General features: G+C 38.8%; 1 protein-coding gene across 9 annotated transcripts in view; it reads right to left on the minus strand.

The window, feature by feature from the left end:
- The window catches only part of LOC127869549 (sterile alpha motif domain-containing protein 9-like), a 225,913-nt gene that overhangs the window by 45,514 nt on the left and 157,127 nt on the right, over nucleotides 1-23,272 (minus strand). For 6 of the 9 annotated variants that reach the window (XM_052412203.1, XM_052412204.1, XM_052412207.1 and 3 more), the window contains 3 exons: nucleotides 11,205-11,417; nucleotides 7,960-8,055; nucleotides 4,090-4,191 (listed from right to left, as the gene is read on the minus strand). In XM_052412203.1, coding sequence (XP_052268163.1) covers nucleotides 4,090-4,191; nucleotides 7,960-8,055; nucleotides 11,205-11,417 — 411 coding nt within the window. The remainder of the gene's footprint in view (nucleotides 1-4,089; nucleotides 4,192-7,959; nucleotides 8,056-11,204; nucleotides 11,418-23,272) is intronic. The other 3 variants (XM_052412210.1, XM_052412208.1, XM_052412205.1) reach the window with 1 other exon arrangement.

A 23,272-nucleotide genomic window follows, 5' to 3' on the forward strand; every position in this document is an offset into this window, starting at 1 on the left:
GTTTGGCACCTTTTATTTACAATCAAAAGATTTGTCTGTAGCTTATTTTGAACTGTTTCAATATTTGTTCCCACGGTGTGCAATGTTGTGTCATCAGCATACATTGCAGAATTACATGTAAGATTTAACGAAAGATCATTAACTTAAATAAGAAATAAAAGAGGTCCTAAAATAGATCCTTGAGGAACACCAGCAATGATGCTTTTACAAGTAGTGGTAGTATTTCTGCTTTGATATATTGCAATCGCTTGCAGAGATATAAAGAAAATAAGTCGCATGACCTATCATTAAAATGATAAAAGTTTTAATTTGTATAAAAGAACCCTATGGTCCACAAGATCAAATGCTTTTTTTAAATCCAATAAATTTTAAAAGCCAGTTTTTCAACTAACCGGAACCATTTTGAAACTCAGCTGAGATATTATTGGGACAAATGTTCTGACAAAGTTTCATGAAGATTGGACAATAAATAAAACTTCTAGAGTGTTATCAAGCATTTTCTTTAATTTGACCCAGTGATCTAGTTTTTGATCTCACATGACCCAGTTTCAAACTCGACCAAGATATCATTGGGAGTCCCAGGACCGGTTTATTGCACGTCAGACCAAGAATAAAAAACTTGTGAACAGCGTATTAAAGACGCATCCGAAAAGACGCGTCTGAATGCACGCGCTGTAACTAAATAAAACATGCCGATACATTTTCCACTAGCGTAATAATCCGGTGATATAATTATGAGTGAAAGTCGCGGATCTGATCGACAGAACAGCCGAAAGTTATTTTTATGGGCGGAACTTCACATAAAATAGTACACGAGAAAAATAATATACATTGAATAAATCTTTAGTAAAACCGTGTTAGAATCGAAATAATTCGTATACTCTATACTTTGTTGTTGAATAACTCACGACCGGAAAATTAGATGCGTGGTTTCAAATGCTTCGCTCTCGTGATTAAATCCCTACGCATCTAAACTATCGGCCGTGGGTTATTTGACAACACATTATTTCTTAATTATTTGGTTAGTTGTTGTCAGTAGCCAACCTACGCACAGACATTTGTTTGGTTCAGTGCATGTTTGTAAGCTATTATCGAGTCGACAACAATTTAAAACATCCGTATAGACTTACACAGATCAATAATATTGACAACGATGAAAAAAGTCTGATAAAACAGCACACGAAACAACAATGAAATACCAAATGATAAAACCAGTTGAGAAAACTCGTTCCGTTAAAAAATATGCCTAAGGAAATTTTACTTGTACATGTATTATACCACCTTTATGAATGGCAAAATCAATGGTATATATTTTAACGTAATTTGTCATAATTTTGGATATACATTTTCGGATACTTTTTCCCATTTATATCCGGACCGATTGATGTTGCGGGAAAATATGATCCCTGATTGGGACACAAATCTTCTGACCAAGTTTCATGATTATCAGACAATAAATGTGGCCTCTATAATGTTAACAAGTCAAAATGTTGATGACGAACAACGCACGACAGACAAAAGGCGATCACAAAAGCTCACCATGAGCATGGGTACATTTGTCAATTCGTCTTTACGGCTGGTATGATAATACTTGTTTCAACAGGTTTAGCTTGTGTCTTTCCTGCATGTTGGTCTTGAAACTGGCCAGGTTCAGTAAAAGATACCGATTGGGACGCATATTCGGTCAGTGGTACTGGATAATAACAAAATAGTGGTTACTATAAATGTGTCAGGCATTGATGCCCCCACAACACGTGGTCACAGACAAAAATGAACTTTACTACAAACTCATGGCAGCAACCATTCTTCTCTTAAAATCATCTACACATACAGGTTGATTGGATGAGAAATATTCATCTATATAAGTTGCGTTAACAATGCACAATTTCGGGACTAGATATTCCATAGTGGAAAAACAGACAAAGGGGAATAATTCTGCCAAAACTCTTCGCAGCCCCAATTCCTTTTTGTGATAATTTACCAGGACACATTAAGATCATTCAACTGTGAACGTTTGAACAAGATCTACAAAGTTTTTACAAGAGTTAGAAATATAAACGTATGGGACTATATTTTCTATAGTTGAAAAACAGACAAAGTGCTATCATTCTGCAATTATTTATCTGAGACAAATTTCCTTGCTTTATGATCATCTACATATTAAGATCATTCAACTGTGAAGTTGAAGCTAGATTCATGCCTTACTAAGAAGTTGAAAACACAAGCTTAGGGACATGCCTACATAATGTCGTTATGCTTGATGCCTTCTCCCTGGGGACAATAACAGGTGTCTGTAGGACAAAGATACCCAACCTTCTGCTGATTGTCACAAAACTCTGCAAGAGTTGTGTAAAATGAATTCACATGGTTATAGGAGTATCTTTAATAGATGTATCACTTCGAAGGAACTCAAGGGACTAATCTAATCTGAACAGGTAGTATTCACCAAGAAAGGATTGACTACAGACTAAGACGCCATGAATGCCCAGAAACGTTCAGCTTAATTCAAATTGTGTGACAAGAGTGATCTTAGCTGGGATTATTCTGTTTAAAACTAGTTGAGTTAATGTAAAGAGGTGAGTTACAAAATTCATTTGGCCATTTTTTTATGTTTAAATGGCAATTCTGACACAAGGGGCATAATCTGAAACACCAGGTGTAACAGAACAATTACAAAACCACTGTGCAATGCGGTTTCAGGCGAGAAAACTGTAACATATATGTTTGTGGAGTACTGTACCACTGTATGTCTCAAGCCATAGAATTTTCACTTGAAATATGTAATCATTATGAATTGTAGATTTTCACGCACAGTGATCAGCTAATCCTTAAGTTTTATGACCTAAAATATAGCTGTACCCTATGTAATAAGCTGGAGTCAATTACTTCAACATTTTTATAGTGAAGTAATGAATTTAAATATACCATCACCATAAAATTGTAGATCTTAAAGACACAATTTTCATGTGAAGTGATTCACTTTTCTCTGAAGTACGTGCCCATGACTAAGGATTGAAGGCATATTAGTAAGGTCCCTGACAAAGCTCTAGTTTGACTTAATGTCACGATTATTGCCAAGAATGATTGTCATTGTTTTAACAAGAGCACGGTCCGAGACAGATGCCCCCCACCCCCCACCCAACAGGGCTTTGACACCTATCACTCAATCCTTTGATGACATATCAAATGTAAACCAATTTAACATGTTTTTATATACATTAGGGCTGCAACAATATACCGGTATATCGGTATATATCGCAATACGCAATCCGCATATTGTATTGCGATATGATTTTCATCATACCGGTACGAAAATTTTACAAAAATTCATTCACATTTCGTCCAGAAAAGCCATCCGAAATAATGATAAAAAGGTAAACAAAACAAAGCAGTGTAAATTATTTTTACGTAAAAAAAGCATTATAAAAAGTGTATTATACGGAGTAGCGTTGTTACACGGGAGCATTCATTCGATGCTTTGAACAGATTATCGTTGAATTAATTGCGCACAGCTGTAAATGTTTCGTTCGATTCTGATTTGAGCATTATTTGTAATCCGAATTTCGGAAACACGCTTCCAAATTTGAATGCTAACGCGACAATAAAAAAGTATAGCGTCAAATAAAAAGTGCTTTATCCTTTGTCTCAATAAAAAGCGCGCGAAAATTATACAGACATGTAGAACGTCGCATGGAAAGTATGGGTGTATTTTGTGTTGTATAAAATCGGGAACATCACGTCAGCTGAATTACGCGTGTTCAGTGGGAAAAACGCCCCGGTTGGACGTTATTTCATCACATCTTTGAATAGTAACAATTGCAAAAATGTATTTGATACTTAAGAAAATTTGCAAATGTTTGTGTTTCTTATTATTCTTGAGCACATTTATAGTAAATATTTACCAGAATTTGCTTTAAAATTGGAATTTATTGGATTATTTGGTAATTGGCAAGTTATAATTTTGGTACAAGTTAGCAATATATTGCGATATATTGCAATACGGGTTTTTGAACTGACAATATATTGCAATACGGTTTTTGGCGTATTGTTGCAGCACTAATATACATATCTGAATGCAACTTTGCATACCACCAACTCCTTGCCCTGTTGGCTTCAATGCTGGAGAAGATCTACCAGGCCTTGTTGCAACTTCCTCAGGTTTGTGTACAACAGGATATCCCCGGGAACGACCTTTACAAATGCAATTAAACATTTTGCATTTTTACAGGGATAATTTATTGATATGTTTGAATTTTAGTGACCAGCCATGCAATTATATTCTGGTTTAAGTGTAATAGCTATTGAGGTATTCCGGTCCACTAAGATCAATTTAATTTTTTGCAACAAATAACTCCATCATGCACTTTATTTCATGCTTTGTGGTTACTTAAAACTTTATCATTTCACTCTAGCGTGAGTGAAATGACACGGTTTGATATTTCACTCTAGATTGGTGCCAATTTTGTTGGTGTATATTTTTTCACTTAATATTTTGTTTTACAATAGGCAAATAATTTCTTTGTCATACTTATAATTTGCCCTATGAAATAAAACAATACAAATACTCAGTAAGATTCATAAAGATTTGACAAAGAAAGAGACTTGTAGAGTATAAAGATGCTTCTTAAAATTTGACCTAGTGATCTATTTGTTGAGGCTCACATGACTGTTTTAACCTCAGCCAAGGTTTAATTGGGACAAATGTTCCGACCAAGTTTAATGAATATTGGCCTATAAATGTTGCCATAAAGCTTTAACAAGGTTTCAATATAGCCATATAAAGCAAAGTAACCCACCCTCTGGGTGCCATATTTTTCAAGGACCCAAACCAGTTTCGTAATTCAGCCAGGATATCATACAAGCAAAAGATCTGACTAAAGTTTTGTAAAGATTGGACTGTAATTGTCACTTCTAGATAGTTAACAATGTTTAAAATTGGCCATATTAGGATAACTGCGCCAAGTCATGTTTTTAAACGGCCCAGAAAGATGATCAAACACCTCCCAAATATCATGACAAATTTCTTACCAAGTGTCACGACTATTGGACAATAAATTTGACTTTTAGTGTTAACAAGGTTTCAATACAGCCATATAATGAAAACTTTCCCACCCCCTGGCAGCCATGTTTTTCAACAGAACAGCCATTTTTGAATTCAGCCAAGATATCCTTACAATAAATGTGTCTACAATGTTTCATGAAGATTTGTTTAAAAAAATTGACTTTTACAGCGTTAGCGAGGTTTTACAGTAGCTACTATAGCCATATAAGGAAACCTTTATGGCTCCCCATTTGCCAGGTTTTTGAACAGATCACAACCATTTTCAAACTCGGCAAAGATATCCTTAGAAAAAATATTCCAACCAAGTTTCATGAAGTTTGGACTAAAAATGTAATTTCTACAGTTTTAACAAGGTTTAACTTTAGCCATATTAGGGAAAATTCGCCACTCTGGTGGCCAAGTGTTTCAACAACTGGAACCATATACAAACTCGGCAGATATATCACAGGGCAACAGATAAGATTTGATGTCAATTAGTTTTCACTGCAAGCTTTTTGAAACAAATAGTTTTTTCCCTAAAATCAATTTGTCAAAAAGTTTTTTAAAGTTGATACAAAACTTACCTTTATTTTTGGATGATATGAGCTTTTTTAATATTCGGTTACGAGTAAGGTGCATTTGAAAGCCCTCTCCATGTAAGACAAGCCAGGGCGATTCCTTTTTCAACATGGTTGTTTCTCGGACACTGATTCGCCGCGGTGTTATGCACTTAATTTTGCCTTTTCTATCACAACCTGTGATATTAATTCCAATAAAACACTCTTTACAACGTCTATACTCGACGGTTCATATTAGGCGCGCACGACGCTTATGAAATTTTCTTAAAACATCCGCGTCAGAACTAGATGCCGACATTTTCGTGTACTTTTTTTCGACGGAAAAAATTTTGTATGTAGACACCGTTCTGAACCGTTGTTCATATAAACTTTTCACTAATATTAAGACCGAACTAAAGGTTACAATATACTTATTCAAATCAAACACAGTACGGAGGGTAAATTATACGACAAAAAAGCGATTGCAATTCGTTTTCCAATTTCATAATCGTTTATTGTACGATAGAGTTTTTATTTCAAATTGTTTCTGTCAAATACAAATCGTAAAAACGATCCTTATCTGTTGCCCTGTATCATGAGAATAAATATTCTAACCAAGTTTCAATATAGTTTGTAACAAATGCCTAGGGGCATGACTTGAACAAACTTGCTAAAGAACCACCAATAATGTTGTACCGCTAAGTAGAACACCAAATCACTGGGTATAGCCGTTTCAGAGAGAAAAACTGTAAATTTGAGCTATATTGTATGTATCCAAAACAAGTAATCCCAAGGAAAGGACCATTTTAAAACCCATGGGGTATAATTTGACCAAAGTTGGTAGGTAACCATCAAACTATGTTACGTAACAAACACCAAACCTCTGGGCCTTATGGTTTCAACACAAGTTTAAAATTTTCACTTAACACATATAAAAAACATGAAACCACATATAACATGCGCATATTCTCTATAAAGCATTCTATCCACACATAGACTTTCATTAATCTAGCTTGAGTACTTTTTTAGTAATCGCAGAATCTAGATTAGTGTGACAAACAGACCAGTGAAACAAGCATGGACAGTTTAACGCCTACCATTTCTACGTCCATATGCCTTTTGTTCATACAAAGTACAATAACTCTAAATATATGGAAGCAAGAGTTATGGCTCTTGTGCACGTCTAATCCCCTAAATAAGATCTACCTACCTATACAGTCTAAAATTGATACCTTTTTAAGTGTTTTTTCAAATTGGCTCATAACAATGTTAGAAGAACAATAAACAAAGGGAAATTACTAAAAAGTATGGTTGCAAGAGTTATGGTTCTTGAGCACTGCACTGTCCATTGTACATCAATGAGAAATATCTATCAATAAAGTTTGACGTTGATACCTCTTACAATTTTCCAGAAAAGCCCCATAAAAAAGTGTGTGTGTGTGTGTGTGTGTGTGCAAAATTCTATTTTCACCATAAATATTGCATATATGCATATAATTTTTAAATTGCACTTGCATACTTAACAAAGTTTTAGATGTATGCATGTATTTTTTAAACACAATTTTTTCAGTGTTTTTTCACCATTTTGAGAATGGGGCCGGGTCCCTTTCGATTATGCTTAATTTACTGTGTTTTGACTAAAATTGGAAAATTAGTGTTGTTGTTTTTTGCTAACAATGCTTCAACATTGAGAACAAAATTGTTTTCAATATTATATTTACTAAGGATGAACTTATATAGCTGGATTGGAGATGAAAAAAATGTTGAATCTAATAAAAAGGTTGTTTTTTTTTGCCAACCTTCAATTGGGAATTTTTAGGTCCCATTTGGAAAAAAATATATACTTTTTTCTATTTGGAATGGGTCAAAATACCAGACCTGATTTTGAACGAAAAACAAAAACACAACGTTTATACATAGCAAGACGGCCAAATGCCGCACAGTGCTAACCCAAGACCCAAAAGAACTGATCTGAGCAGGTAATGTTCACTAGTTTACACAATAAAACTGCTCTAACACCTGGAAGTCAGGCTTTTGCACAAACAACAATAATTTTGCACTTAACCCAGATATCATATCAACACAATCGATAGCATTATTACTAATTATAACATGGTGGTTAATATGTAAGTAAAATTGTAGCCCTTAAGCAGCATTACTATTTTGATTCGCATTACTATTTTGATTCAGACAAGACAAAAAAAATCTCACAGTCAGACGGAAGTAAGCACCGACAAGGACCTATCTATATGTGAGGGAAAAGGTCCATAAAAACAGTGATATTGAGTTGTTTCACACAAACCATAACCATGCGTGCGAATAAGCTGACGCCAATGCCAACAAATGAATGAAAAGACTGACCTCTTCCACGTCCTATCACAGTTGATGCACCAGATACAATACTAGAGCTGGACTCGTGTGTACTGGGAACAGTAGGCAACCAACTGGAATCTTTGACTGTAAAAAATCTAACTTATCAATAACAGTTTAATTTTCACTTTGATATATTAATTTAGAATCTTTTCAAGGTAAAACAATAATTTGGTAATTGGCCATTCTCTAGAGAGCGGAAAGAACAAGAGATGTGTTTGTAAGAAACACAATGCCCCCTAATGCGCCGCTTTGAAGCCATATATTTGACCTTTGACCTTGAAGGATGACCTTGACCTTTCACCACTTAAAATGTGCAGCTCCATGAGATCCAATTGCATGCCAAATATCAAGTTGCTATCTTCAATACTACAAAAGTTATGACCAAGGTTAAAGTTTGTGACACATACAATGACAGACACATACAATGACAGACAGACAGGCCAAAAACAATTGAATATACCCCGATCATTCGATCCGGGGGCATAATAAAAATTGTTCAGAGCAGGTTTTGTGATATTTGGGTATAATGACTATAGATTCTGAATTTTCACTCAAAATGACAAAGATTTGAAATAAATTGAGCGTTCTGACCAAGTTTATTGAAGATTGGGAAAACAAGATTGCTTCACCTGATGTTAGCAATAACTTATCATCTAGAGTGTTCACAAGATTTTGACTATATCCATTAAATACTTTAGCAGAAATGTATTTTTAATGACAAGAGGGTCACAAGCCCCTATGTCGCTCACCTCAGAACAAAATAAACTTAACTGCTCTAGGCAGCTTTTGATATATTTGCCTAATAACTGTGGCATCAGATCTTGAATTATTGCAAAAAGTTTCAAATACTGCCAATAAATCTTTAGAACAAATGATCATAGAGATTGGAAAAAAGATAGTACTTTTTAAGTGTTCACAACTTTTTCTTTAATGAGACCTAGTGACCTAGTTTTTGACCCCATTTGACCCTGTTTAGCACTTTGTCGCAATATCATTAGAACAAATGATGTTCTATTTAAGATTCATGAAGATTTGGCCAAAAATGTGGTTTCAAAAGTGTTCACATAGTAAATAATGACGACCCAAACGAACGACAAACAGCTAACAAGAGGCAACACGAAGTCCCACCACAAGCAAGTTGTACTCATCACAACTAATAACAAGAGATGTGTTTGTCAGAAACACAATGCCCCCAAATGTGCCGCTTTTTTAAATATCTTTGACCTTGAAGGATGACCTTGACCTTTCACGACTTAAAATATGCAGCTCCATGAGATACACATGCATGCCAAATATCAAGTTGTTATCATCAATATTGCAAAAGTAATTACCAAGGTTAAAGTTTTGTGACACATACAATGACATTCACATACAATGACAGACAGACAGACAGGCCAAAAACAATTTATCCCTGATCATTCGATCCGGGTGCATACAAATAAAAGTTTCACGGTTGGAGACATATGCCCCCCAAACATGGCTTTGTATTAGTGACCATAATTTCAATAGGGGCCATCTACTGTCCCAGCAAATGCAAATGTGGAGTATCAAGCAACCAGTCAATTTGTTGACAAGCTATTGATCGGAAAAAATTGCTCCCTTATTTGAGTGACCTTAACCTTTGACCTAGTGACCCCAATTTCAATAGGGGTCATTTACTCTCCAAGTCCAATGCACATGGGAAGTACCAATCCAATCGGTCAATTCATTGAAGAGTTAGAATCAGAAACAATTCTCCCACTTATTGTGACAGTGACCATGACCTTTGATCTAGTGACCCCAATTTCAATATGGGTCATCTACTGTCCAAGTTCAATGCACATGGGAAGTAGTAAGCCAATCGATCAATATGTTAATGTGTTATTGATCCGAAATTATTTTCACACTTATTGTGACAGTGAACTTGACCTTTGACCTAGTGACAGAATTTCAAAAGAGGTCATCTACTGTCCAAGGCCAATGCCCATGTGAAGTATCATAGTTATTTGTTGATGAGTTATTGATTGGAAACGATTTTCACACTTATTGTTGCAGTAACCTTGACCTTTGACTTAGTGAACCCAATTTCAATAGGGGTAATCTACTGTCTAAGGCCAATGCACACATGAAGTTTCAAGCCAATCGGTCGAGTTATTGATCTGAAACGAACTGGTATACCTACAGACAGACAGACCGACATCCAGCAAAACAATATACCCCCACTTCTTAGAACGGGAGCATAAAAATAATATTTAAAACTGAGCGAGGCATTTAATAAAGATTGGGAAAAATTGTGACATAAAAGTTCCCAGATGGTTTTAACAAAGCCATGTAAGGAAAACTGCCCTATTTTCACAATAAACGAAAAATTCAGCAGGTAGTGGTCACAAGCTTTGTGGGTAAAAAATGTGACTTCTAGAGTGTTCAAATGGTTTAACTGCAACCATATATGTAAAACTGAGCAGCCTCATGGCGCAAACAATTATGACTTCAAGGCCCTCATAAACGTTTTCTTTAATTTGACCTTATGACCTTATGTTTGACCCCACATTACTTATGTTAAAACTTTGCATGGCATCATAGCAATAAATGTTCTAACTATGTTTCATATAGATTAGGAAGTAAATGTGGCGTCTACAGAAATCTCAAGCTATTATTATTTGACCCAGTGACCTAGTTTTTGACTCCATGTGACCTATTTTTGAACTCAATCAAGTCATCATTGGGAGAAATGTTCTGATTAAGTTTCATGAAGATTGGAAAATAAAATTGTGACTACTAGAGCATTAAAAAGCTTTCTCTTTAATTTGACCGTGTGACCTTAATTTAGCTCTCACATGACCCAGTTTAAAACTCGGCTAAGATATCATTTGTACAAATGTTGTGACCATGTTTCATGAACTTAATAAATGTTGGCCTCTAGGTGTTCACAAGGTAAATGTTGACGAGACACGATGCATGATTCACGTAAGACAAAAGGCGCTCAGATTAGCTAAAGTGTTATGAGCACATTTTATGATGACTGGGCCTAACATATAACTTATAAGGTTATAGAGTAGCCAAAAAAGTACTACTTAACCACCACTGATGGCCATGACTTATACTGGATGGAAACTATTTTCAAACTAATATCATTTTCGATTGATTGTTGGACAGATATCCAATTACTTAAGCGTTCATAATCTTTTCCTTGAGGAGAATAATTTTTATGACTTAGAGCAAACAAATAACAAAGAAACAAAATGGTTGTGTACCTCCAGCTAAAACTATGTGTCTTTTAGCTCCAACACTGTCAGTTTGTGAAGAATAAGCATCTGAGGGGGGAACATTTGTCAAGTTTGTCTTCACGGCTTGTGTGAAATTACTTGTTTTAACAGGGTTTGCTTGTGTCTTTCCTGCAAGTTGGTCTTGAAACTGGCCAGGTTCAGTAAAAGATATGGATGGGGACGCATGTTCGGTCAGTGGTGCTGAAAATCACAAAGTGTACAAAAACAAACATGTTAAAAGATACAAAAAAATCAATTTTAAAGTTTAATAAATAGTTATACACACAACATATACACTTACCAACATAAAGATCTGCAATAGTCTGAAACCTTTACAAATGATAACTCATGTAAATACCAAGCGTCTTTCAAAAGAAAACCTTAGCTGTTAACCAATAGACTCTTTCACATATTATTTTGTGTTTTCACCCCCGAAATTTAATGAATTATGCCAAATTGTGTTGTACATACTTGCAAGTAATTCAATAGTATTGTAAATGTAAACGTACATAAAAAGTATTGTAAACATAAGATAAAAACAAGAGTTTGGTGGTCGGAGACATATGCCCCCCAAAACAGGGCTTTAAACTAGTGACTCAAATTTCTATAGGGGTAATCTACTGTCCAAGGCCAATGCACATGTGACGTATCAAGCTAATCCGTCGTTTCATTGAGGAGTTTTTGATCAGAAACAATTTTCACACTTATTATAACAGTGACCTTGACCTTTGACCTAGTGACCCCAATTTCAATAGAGTTCACCTACTGTCCAAGCCCGATACCCATGGGAAGTATCAAGCAAATTGGTCAATTTGTTGACGAGATATTTATCAGAAACGCTTTTCCCACTTATTGTGCCAGTGACCATAACATTTGACCTAGTGACCTCTATTTCAATAGGGGTCATCTTCAGACCAAGAACAATACACATGAGAAATATCAAGCCAATTGGTGAATCAGTTGACAAGTTGTTGATCTGAAACGATTTCACACTTAGTGTGTAACAGTGACCTTGACCTTTGACATAGTGACCCCAATTTCAATAGAGGTCATCTACTGTGTAAGGCCAATGCACATGGAAGTATCAAGCCAATCGGTCAATTTGTTGATGACTTATTAATGGGAAACTTTTTAACACATAGAGTGTAACAGTGCCCTTGACCTTTGACCTAGTGAACCCTATTTCAATATGGGTCATCTACTGTCTAAGGCCAATACACGTGAAGCATCTAGCCAATCTGTCAACTCATTGACGAGTTATTGATCAAAAACGTTTTTCACACTAAGTCTGATAGTGACCTTGACCTTTGACCTTGTGACCCCAATTTCAATAGTCATCTACTGTCCAAGGCCAATGCACATGTGAAGTATCAAGCCAATCTGTCAATTCGTTGACGAGTTATTGATTGGAAACCAACTAGTCTACCGACATTCAGACTGGTCTACAGACATGGTCTACCTACAGACAGACCGCCAGACATCCAGCAAAACAATATACCCCTTCTTCAAAGAGAGGCATTATAAATAGTTATAAGCAGTTCAGTATTTCATTCATAATTAAATAAATCAAAACAATAACAAAGGTCCCCATGGTGTAATGGATATGGTGTCCGCCTAGCCCTGGAGCTCATGGGTTCGATCCCCACCGTGCGAGTGTTATTTAGATCTCCCTCAAAGACACCAAGTACTGGTTCTAGGCCCAGGAAACGGACTCAAGAGCGTTTATATAAGCCTTCGGCTTTCGATGCAATCGAGCTAAAATAAATAGGTTTAAACTAACAAGTATTCTACACAATATACTTGATCCCCACCGTGCGAGCGTTATTTAGATCACCCTCAAAGACACCAAGTACTGGTTCTAGGCCCAGGAAACGGACTCAAGAGCGTTTATATAAGCCTTCGGATTTCGATGCAATCGAGCTAAAATAAATAGGTTTAAACTAGTAAGTATTCTACACAATATACTTGACAGTTGAATATTTAAGAACGCTAAAACAAATTTTTCTAGTAAAATTCATTTTAATTAGTAATTACTTACCTGCTATCATATTGCTACTCACTCCGAAGGATCGTAATTCATCCGGAAACTTTCTGTCCAAAGAATCCCACACTTTTCATAAACCCGTCGGTCAGGTCAGAACGGTCACATAGCGCCGTGTAGCCGTATAACCAAAACGGGACATTACCCAGAATCACTCTTATTCCAATAAACAATATGAAAATATTAGACGAAGAGCGGGGTGGGAGGTGGGACTTACCGATAGCAGGTAAGTAATTACTAATTAAAATGAATTTTACTAGAAAAATTTGTTTTAATAGCTTAATTACGTTACCTGCTATCATATTGCTGACTTTGCAGCTGCGGCGGGAAGGTTCGCGAAAATCTCCCCATCACAGCGGAACCCATATCTCGGGTTCTCAGCTAATCTTCGTTATTACGGTATTAACTTAATTCATGGATAAGCATATATACCTATGCCGTAGAAGATACTACCGTTTGTGCAACCACAAGGGGTCCCAACAAATACAAGTTGTCCTGTTGGCACTCCAGAGAACGAAGATAAAAAGATGAAAAAGTGGTCTGATTCCTCCAGAAAGCAGCTTGAAGCACGTCAGAGAGTGGGGTATGATTAATATACGCCCACGAAGCCGACATTGCTCGTAATTCATGCGGTCTAATCTTAAAAAGGGATGAATCCCTTGAAGAAAGAGAAGAGTAAGCCCTTTTTATAGTCCAGGCTACCCAACGGGGAATAGAAGCCGCAGACACATCGCCCCCCCCCCCCCCTTTTAAGGGAATGAAGAGTCTCTTGCGAGAACCTCGAATAGACTTAACTCTTCTAAGATAGAACTTCAAAGACCTGACAGGGCAGAGGAGTCTATCTTCATCTTCATTTTCACAAGTTCTAAAAAGACTTGGGACCTTGAAGCGTTTAGAAGCCATTGAGGGGAGTTGATTTTTAGCAAGGAATCCTGGCTGACACAACAAAGTGACAGAGCCATCGGAGGAATCAAAACAAAGATGGCTTTCTTCAATAGAAAGAGCATGAATTTCACTTCTACGTTTGGATGAAGCCATGGTAAGAAGGAAAACGGTCTTCCAGGTTAGGAACTGTAAAGAAGCCTGATTAAGGGGTTCATAGGGAGCTTTAATAAGTGATCCAAGAACACAAGCCAAATCCCATTTGAGGGTAAGAGAACGAGACACAGGACGTTTAAGTTCCATGGCTCGGATCAGTTCCGAAATGGCTGGGTCAGCACAGACTTGTGATGACTTACGAAAAGCCAAGGTATGCGAAAGCACAGATCTGTATCCTTTGATGGAGCTAAAAGAAAGTTTCTTATCATCAAAGAGATAGATTAGAAAATCCACTATGCGTCTAGCAGAGGGAATGAGGGGATCAATTTTCCCTCGAACACACCAATTAGAGAAGAGTTTCCAGCGAGCATCATAGACTGCTCTGGTGGACTTTCTCCTTGCAGAGGCAACGACCGTTGAAGCCCTGACAGAAAAGCGTTTCTTCTGCAGCGATTGCCTGATAACGGCCAGACGTGTAAGTGGAACATGTCTGGATCCACGTGAAGTCTGCCTCTCTGAGATAGGAGATCTGACCTGTGCGGGAGTTCCCTGGAAAATTCGCACAGGAGACCGAGATGGTCGTTGAACCAGGATCTCCTTGGCCACCAAGGGGCTATCAGGAGGATCCGGCATTAGAGCTCACACTGATTTTCCCTAAGATTTGGGGAATTAGAATGGGTGGGGGATAAGCGTAAGCGTCCAGTTGATCCCAATCGAACGAAAGCGCGTCTACCGCCCTCGCTGCTGGTTCGTACACTGGACTCACATACAGAGGAAGTCTGTGGTTGTCTCTGGTTGCAAACAGGTCCACCAGTGGATAACCGAATGTGAGGAAAATCTGGTTGGCCACTTCCTGATGAAGTGTCCACTCCGATGGAAGTAACTGGTGTTTGCGAGACAAACCGTCCGCCAGGGCGTTGAGACGACCTGGTATGTGTTTGGACAAGAGAGAGACGTTGAGGCTCTTGCAAAGAACAAGTAAGTTCATTGTTTCCAGATACAGGGAGTGAGAGTGTGTACCGCCCTGTTTCTGGATGTAAGCCAGGACTGATGTGTTGTCTGTCGATACCATCACACAGGAGTCCCGAAGATGTGATTGGAATTGAGAAACAGCTAGAAAGACTGCTCGCATTTCGAGATTGTTTATGTGCAGGAGAAACTCCTGAGGAGACCACAATCCTGATAATGTCAGGCTGCGGGGTTCCAGGTGAGCGCCCCAACCTTCCATGCTTGCATCCGTTATGAGATGTAAAGAAGGTTGCGGGGGAAGAAGCGGTACTCCTGCCAACAGGGTCTCCTCGTCTAGCCACCATTGAAGGTGGGGGACTAAGGACGGAAGGATGGGAATCTGTGTTAGCAGATTGTCTGGAGACCATTTCCATCGAGCTGAGAGATAGTGCTGAAGAGGACGTAGGAAGAGACGTCCCAACTGCACGAAGTCTGCTACAGAGCTCAGGATACCGTTGAGTGAGAGGAAATCTTGAGCTGTGATATGAGATTGGGACAGCACCCATCTGACCTTCAAAAGGAGGTCTGATACACGTTGCGGTGAGACCCTGACCCGATTGATGTGGGTCAGAAAATTCATTCCCACGAATATGAAATCCTGAGAGGGAATGAGGTCTGACTTGGCTCCATTGAGAAGGAGTCCTAAAGAGAGGAGCTCCTTTCAAGAGAACTCTAGGTGTAGCAGAAGCAGTCGACGATCGAGCTGGTGTAAGAGCCAATCGTCGAAATACTGAAGCAGTTGAACCCCGTGTAATCGGAGGTGTGTGCCCACTGCGGCCATGAGTTTGGTGAAAACTCGTGGAGCTGTGGCCAATCCAAAGGGCATCGCCCGAAACTGGTAGACCTGGCCTCGAAAGGAGAAGCGCAGGTACTTCCGTTAGTTGGGATTGATAGGAACATGGAAGAAAGCATCTTCCAGGTTTAAGGAAATCCCCCAGTGCATGGGTTTGATGAAGCGCCGAATGAAGGCAGGAGTCTCCATCTTGAAAGTAGGTTTGACTAGAAACGTGTTCAACACTTTTAAGTCTATGACTGGTCTCCAGGAGCTGCTTTTCTTTTGAACAAGGAAAAGGCTACTGTAAAATCCTGGAGAACAAGGGTCGTGAACCCTTTCTACCGCCTGTTTTTCCAGGAGTCCGAGAATGGAGTCTGGAAGTTGTGGATGCGGAGATACCAGATCTATTGGTACGCGAGAGAGTGGGGGCCTTTTTTCGAATTGAAAGGTAAGGCCTTGTGTGACAAGGGAATGAACCCACGCGTCCGAAGTTATTTGGAGCCATCGATTTGCGAAGTGCATAAGTCTGGCCCCGACTGGTACCTCCGGCATCGGAGGTTGTGGCGGTAGAAAGGGGTATGACCTAGGGCTGACCTTTTGGAGGTCCACCTTTGCCGGAAGAAGGATTAAATGACTTCTTGTTCGCATTGGGTTTGCCCTTACTCCAATTTTGGTTTACAGAAGGCTTCCAATAGGAAGATGTTCTGTTCTGAAAAGGAGGCCTATTTGTGGGCTGACGTGGAGCAGACGGACGCTTAGTAGGGAAACTGTCCCTTTTAGCGTTCTTGGCCGGTGGGGCTCCTGGGGGTTTAGAAGCAGGGCGCTTAAAAACCACAGGGCGCTGGCCAGAGTTGCTCCTAGCTAAGGAGGCATGTATCTGATCTTCAACAGTAAGTGCCGACTGTATCCTCCCTCCGAAAAGAGAATCTGCTGTTAGTGGAGCAGTTCGAAGGGAGTTAACGCCTGTTTCCAAAAGGAAATTATTTGGCAAGGAAGAGAGGATGAGGTCTCTCCGAAGCCTTAACATCTCAGACATAGACGACGCAGCATTGTGAGATAAACACTGCTTAGTTTGTGAAAGATGAATCAACAAGGCACGGAGCTCCTCTGGGATTGAATCAGAGAGCTCTCAAAACAAGTCTAAGGCTGTGGCTGCCATGAGATCTAGCTGGTTAGCCAGACCTATGGAACGGCGTTCTCTCAGCTCCCAATTTTCCAACAGGGAAAGAGGGACTGCTGTATGGGTAGATGATGAAGGCATTGTAGAGACAGCTTACTAATGTCAGCATCAGGAACCGTAAGTTTGGAAAGGTCCAAGGTCCAAACCGGTAGAAGGGTCGGGTACCGGGGCCTTATAACTTGTCCCGCCGTCCATCTGTTTAGGCTCCATCAGCTCCTTAGGGGCTTTCCATGGAGATGGCGAAGGCTTATTGGCTGGCGCAAGTGACTGGAATACAGCCATTGTAAAAGAGCCAATAGGAAGGCGGAGATCCACTCGGGAAATCGCCTTACTTATCCTGCCGGGCTCTCGTCTGCGGGCTACCTGTTCTGTAACAGTAACCGCAGATCCTGTGAGAGACAAGGAAGGGCGGGGGCAAAAGTCCTCATCTAAGGTATTGAACATTAGTTTGTAAGCCTGATTGATGGAGGCCAAATAATAAAGTTCGGCCTCATAAGACTCCGAACCCGCCTCAATCGAACCGTCTGCGGGAGCATTGGATTGATTGAAACCGGTGGATACAGAAGTAGGAATACTAGATTCATTCGCTTCTATCATGAGAGAATCGTTTTCCGGCACCATCAAAGATATAGCTGGTGAGTTAGGTCTATCAGAGATCAAGCCAGCAGGCTCACTATGAATACCAGCGGTTGCTGGTAAAGGATCAGTCGAAAAAGGGACAAAGATTCCCAGCGACTGTTGGATCAACAAAGTATTGGGATTTGATGGTGTAGCGGCAGCCCGGGGTATACTTCTATGCAATGTGGAAGAGACCCGTGGGGCTCTAAACGCAGCCGAAGTCAGGTTAGATTAACCCCTGTACCTTGAGCCTGATATGTATGCAAACTAGTGTTTGAATACAAATTATGCTCAGTGGTTGTAGGAACGGCTGAAGTGTGTGTTGAGGCCAAAATAGAGGCCGACACATGTGGAAGGGTGTCAATAGGTTCCTCAGAGAAGACTAGGGGACCTAGGAGTCCGAGAGCGCCTAATAGAGGAAGGTCAATGTCCCTTATCCCTGCGATGCCGAGACACTGTTCGGCGGCGCTGGGAATGATGTTTCCTGATCGAACGTCTCTCAATGCGCTGGCGTGATCGCTCTTTACGAGGCAATCTACGCCGAGAAACACTCGGTGAGTGTGAACGACGTCCCCTCCGATAATGATGAGGGCTAGTTGAAGTAGACGATGAGTCATACAATGACGAGCCCGAGGTGGAGGAGTAGCCGGAAACATCAGACACTACGCGTTTACGTCTGTGACTCAAGGTAGAAACGCGGCTGCGTCTACCTCTGTGGAGTACTGACAAGGTAGTGTCAACATCTACGGTGACGCGAACGGTCTGTGGCACAGACCGGTACCAGGTGACCGGATCGGTCATTACATGACCGGTGACCGGACTGGTCAATGACCGGTGACCGGACCGGTCAATGACCGGTGACCGGTTGACCGGACCGGTCATAGCATGACCGGTGACCGGACCGGTCAGTGACCGGACCGGTCAGTGACCGGTTGACCGGTGACAACACCTTTCAACTGGTCGTTCCCGATGAACGGACCGCGCAAATTTTGTCCGGTGTCGTCACCGGGCAAGGACCGATGCATGGGATCTCCTGATGGCATATGGTCAAGATCGTGTTGTGAAAAGTCACGACAAACGGAACTTTCCCTACTTTGATCTGAACTATGCATGATGTGTCTACGACTCTTGAAAGGTCGACGCTTGATGGCCAAGGTATCTGCAGACCAATGCTCACAGAAAGGGAAGCAGTTATCCTGGGTACATCCGGCACACGACAGGCAGCTAACATGGTTGTCCCATGCTGCCCTTATGTGTCCACATGAGCCACGTGTTTGAGGCATATTTTGCCTTGAACAAACAAACAAAAACACAAAACAATACAGAAATAAACGGATATATATACGGAGAATGTTTTAACACAATACAAAAACTTCTCTATTCTGTTAAACAGAAGAATCCAGCGAAACAGAAGCAACAATTAAGTAAATAACAAAAATGTCGGCCTTTGTATAACGCATCCGGAATAAGAGTGATTCTGGGTAATGTCCCGTTTTGGTTATACGGCTAAACGGCGCTATGTGACCGTTCTGGCTTGACCGACAGGTTTATGAAAAGTGTGGGATTCTTTGGACAGAAAGTTTCCGGATGAATTACGATCCTTCGGAGTGAGTAGCAATATGATAGCAGGTAACGTAATTAAGCTATTAAAACATGCTATCAATATGTAGTTTTACTTTAATTATCTTAATATGTATTATCTGACCCTACCCAAATTCAAATGTTCATGATGATGACAGACATTAAATGGGCAGAATACCTCTTTGTGCACTTTGAATTCAGTTGGGCTAAAATCAACTTTAATATGTTCACAAAAAATTAGGGATGCAAGAGGTTACAAAACAAGATGTGTTTGTGAAACACAATGTCCCCCTATGACGTTTGACCTTGAAGGATGGCCTTGACCTTGACCTTTCACCACTCAAAATGTGCAGCTCCTTGAGATACACACGCATTTCAAATATAAAATTGCTAGCTTCCATATTGCAAAAGTATTCATAAAATAAGCGATTTGGGCCACATATATTTGACCTCTGACCTTGAAGGATGACCTTGCCCTTGACCTTTCACCACTCAAAATGTGCAGCTCCATGAGATACACATGCATGCCAAATATGAAGTTGCTATCTTCAATATTGCAAAAGTATTCATAAAATGAGCGATTTTGGCCACATATATTTGACCTCTGACCTTGAAGGATGACCTTGACCTTTCACCACTCAAAATGTGCAGCTTCTTGAGATACACATGCATGCCAAATATGAAGTTGCTATCTTCAATATAGCAAAAGTTATTGCAAAATGTTACAGTTGGCGCAAACCAACCAACAGACCAACCAGCCAACCAACAGACCAACCAACCAACAGACAGGGCAAAAACAATATGTCCCCCACTACTATAGTGGGGTACATAAAAAAAATAAAAACCTTTAGAAGTAAAAATGTTAAGTATACGTTAAACATGGCATACCACTCGTACATGTACTATATAGAAATAGAGGTAATTTGAGATCGCTTGGCTTGATAACATATCAATTTCTTAATAATGAATTTTTATTTTTTTTTTAAATAATTTTTTAATGAAGCTTTGTTTTGTATTCATTTTTCCTGCATAAACCCATCTAAGTTTAAATTGATAAGAACTACACAATGTTCATTTGTATGTGTCATTCATTTATTCTTGGTTGGGCCGCTTATATTACGTTTATATTTCAATTTTTAAAACTAAACATAATATAATATAACAAGAGCTGTCAGAAGACAGTACCCTTGACTATTCGAGTGCTTAACAGTATAACGTAAGCCATCATGGGGAAATTGTTCATATTCAATAAGGTCAAGGTAATATAGTCATATTCTAACTGGAAGAGGACCATAATTAAAACAAATTGATCACTTATGTTTTAAAGAAGTGGTACATTATAGACGATTCTGAGTTCAGGTATATTTTCCACAATCGATTGAACATTTGTAAAGACATAAAACAAACTAATAAGATTATATTTCAAGTCTGATAGCAATAGCTTGGGTGGGATGGTTGGATGGTCTTTCAAATTAAAATAACAAAAATAAATATTTGTGTTTTTTAACATGTTTCAAAAAATTAATTATTGTTTTTGAGTGGGGGCATGTAGAGGGGGAATAATGTGGGGGTGTGGTAATTTATTAGATGATCTTTCAAAAATAAGAAAAAAAAGGGTTTGGGGTGTGGGTGATGGTTTGGGTGGAGTCCATTGTGTATGTCAGGTAAGTGTTGTTTTGTTAAAGTATTAATCAAATCTGATCATAAATAAAGAAGTCATGGCAATTTTAGCAAAGTTTATTAATTTGACCTTGAGAGTCAAGGTAATGCAAAGGTCAAGGTCAAATTCAACTTGCCAGGTACAGTACCCTCATGATAATAAGAAAGTGTTTGAATTTTGAAAGCAATACTCTTGATACTTAGGAAGTAAAATTGATCTAAACACACAATTTAACAAAATATTCAAAGTTAACAAGAGATGTGTTTGTCAGAAACACAATGCCCCCTATTGCGCCGCTTTGAAGCCATATATTTGACCTTGACCTTGAAGGAAGACCTTGACCTTTCACCACTCAAAATGTGCAGCTTCACGAAAAGTAAGTAAGAGATTGAAAAGAGAAATTAAATTTTTTATTTTTGACCTTTGACCTTGAACTTTCACCACTCAAAATGTGCAGAACCATGAGATACACATGCATGCCAAATATGAAGTTGCTGTGTTCAATATTAAAAAAGATATGATAAAACTTTAACAAAGGTTAAAGTTTTAGGAAAGAAAAATACAATGATTTGACCTTTGACTTTGAAGGATGACCTTGACCTTGACTTTTCACCGCTCAAAATGAGCACTCCATGAGATGCACTGAGATTGAATGGAGAAATGAAAAAAAATTATCTTTGACCTTGAAGGATGACCTTGACCTTTCACAACTCAAAAATGTGCAGCTCCACGAGATACACATGCATGCCAAATATGAAGTTGCTGTGTTCAATATTTAAAAAGTTATGATAAAACTTTAACAAAGCTTAAAGTTTTAGGAAAGAAAAATACAATGATATTTGACTTTTGACCTTGAAGGATGACCTTGACTTTTCACCACTCAAAATGAGCAGCTCCATGAGATACACATGCATAGTAAATATCAAGTTGCTATGTTCAATATTGCAAAAGTTATCAAACTTTAACCAAGGTTAAAGTTTTCAGACAGCTGACGTCCAGACGGACGGGACAGGACAGGACAGACAGGACAAAAACAATATAACTCAGATCTACCCATCGGGGGCATAAAAATGGGCCATTTTTCTGTCAAAATGCAGCCAGAGTTATGCAACTTGTCCTTTACAGCCCCCTTATGATAGTTAGCGAGTGTTTCAATTCTGAAAAGAATAGCTATGATACTTTCGGAGTAAAGTGGACCAAAACACAAAACTTAACCGAATTTTCATTTTTCTAAATATATAAGGGCCATAATTCTGTCAAAATGCCAGTAAGAGTTACATAACTTTGCCTGTAAACTTTCTTTACTATAGTTAGTAAGTGTTGCAAGTATGAAAGCAATAGCTTTGATACTTTAGGAATAAGGTGGTCCTAAACACAAAACTTAACCAAATTTTCAATTTTGTGAGTAAAAAAAGGGAACATAATTCTTACAAAACGCTTAATTCAGTTGTCTGCTCTTGTTTATAGATTGAAGTCATGCTGGTAAAGAAGTATGCAAAAAATATGTGAAGTGGTACGCAAACTTTAACATAGATTTATCAATAATATGCACATTCTAAGTGAAAAAAGGGCCATAATGCTTGATACAGTTGTCTGCTCTTGTTTATAGACAGGGGTCATGTTGGTAAAGAAGCATGCAAAATATAAAAGCAATACCGAATTTTACTTTGTATAATGCGCACCCATGTATAGCGCGCAGGCTGTTTTATTAATGCAAAAATGCAAAAAAAATTATTTAAAGACAATAAAACCACAAATTGGACCGCAAATGGCTGCCATTTTAATATTGCGCAATCCAATAATCCAGGGCATTAGAAAGCTTAATTAAGCATTCAAAATAGGAAGCGTTATTATGATAAGGAGCATGGGTTGCATAGCACTATACTTTTCTGACAATTTTGTAATTTTCTAGCAACAGATAAACAGTCCATGTGCATTTCGTGTAAAACGTGAGAAAATAAGAATTCATGTACAGTGTATCATTTTTCCTCGGGGAAAGCATGGGCTTTAAATTTGAATGATGAATAAAATTTTCGTGGCACATGGGAGACAGGGCTACAGTTGTTGAGATATGTCAGTATTGATGTTAAACTGGCAGTCTGTAATGTTGGACAAGTTGGGTTATTGTTTGTCGCACTACAAAGGCGTGAATGTG

Source organism: Dreissena polymorpha, chromosome 2 (assembly GCF_020536995.1).
Source record: "Dreissena polymorpha isolate Duluth1 chromosome 2, UMN_Dpol_1.0, whole genome shotgun sequence".
NCBI lineage: Eukaryota > Metazoa > Mollusca > Bivalvia > Myida > Dreissenidae > Dreissena > Dreissena polymorpha.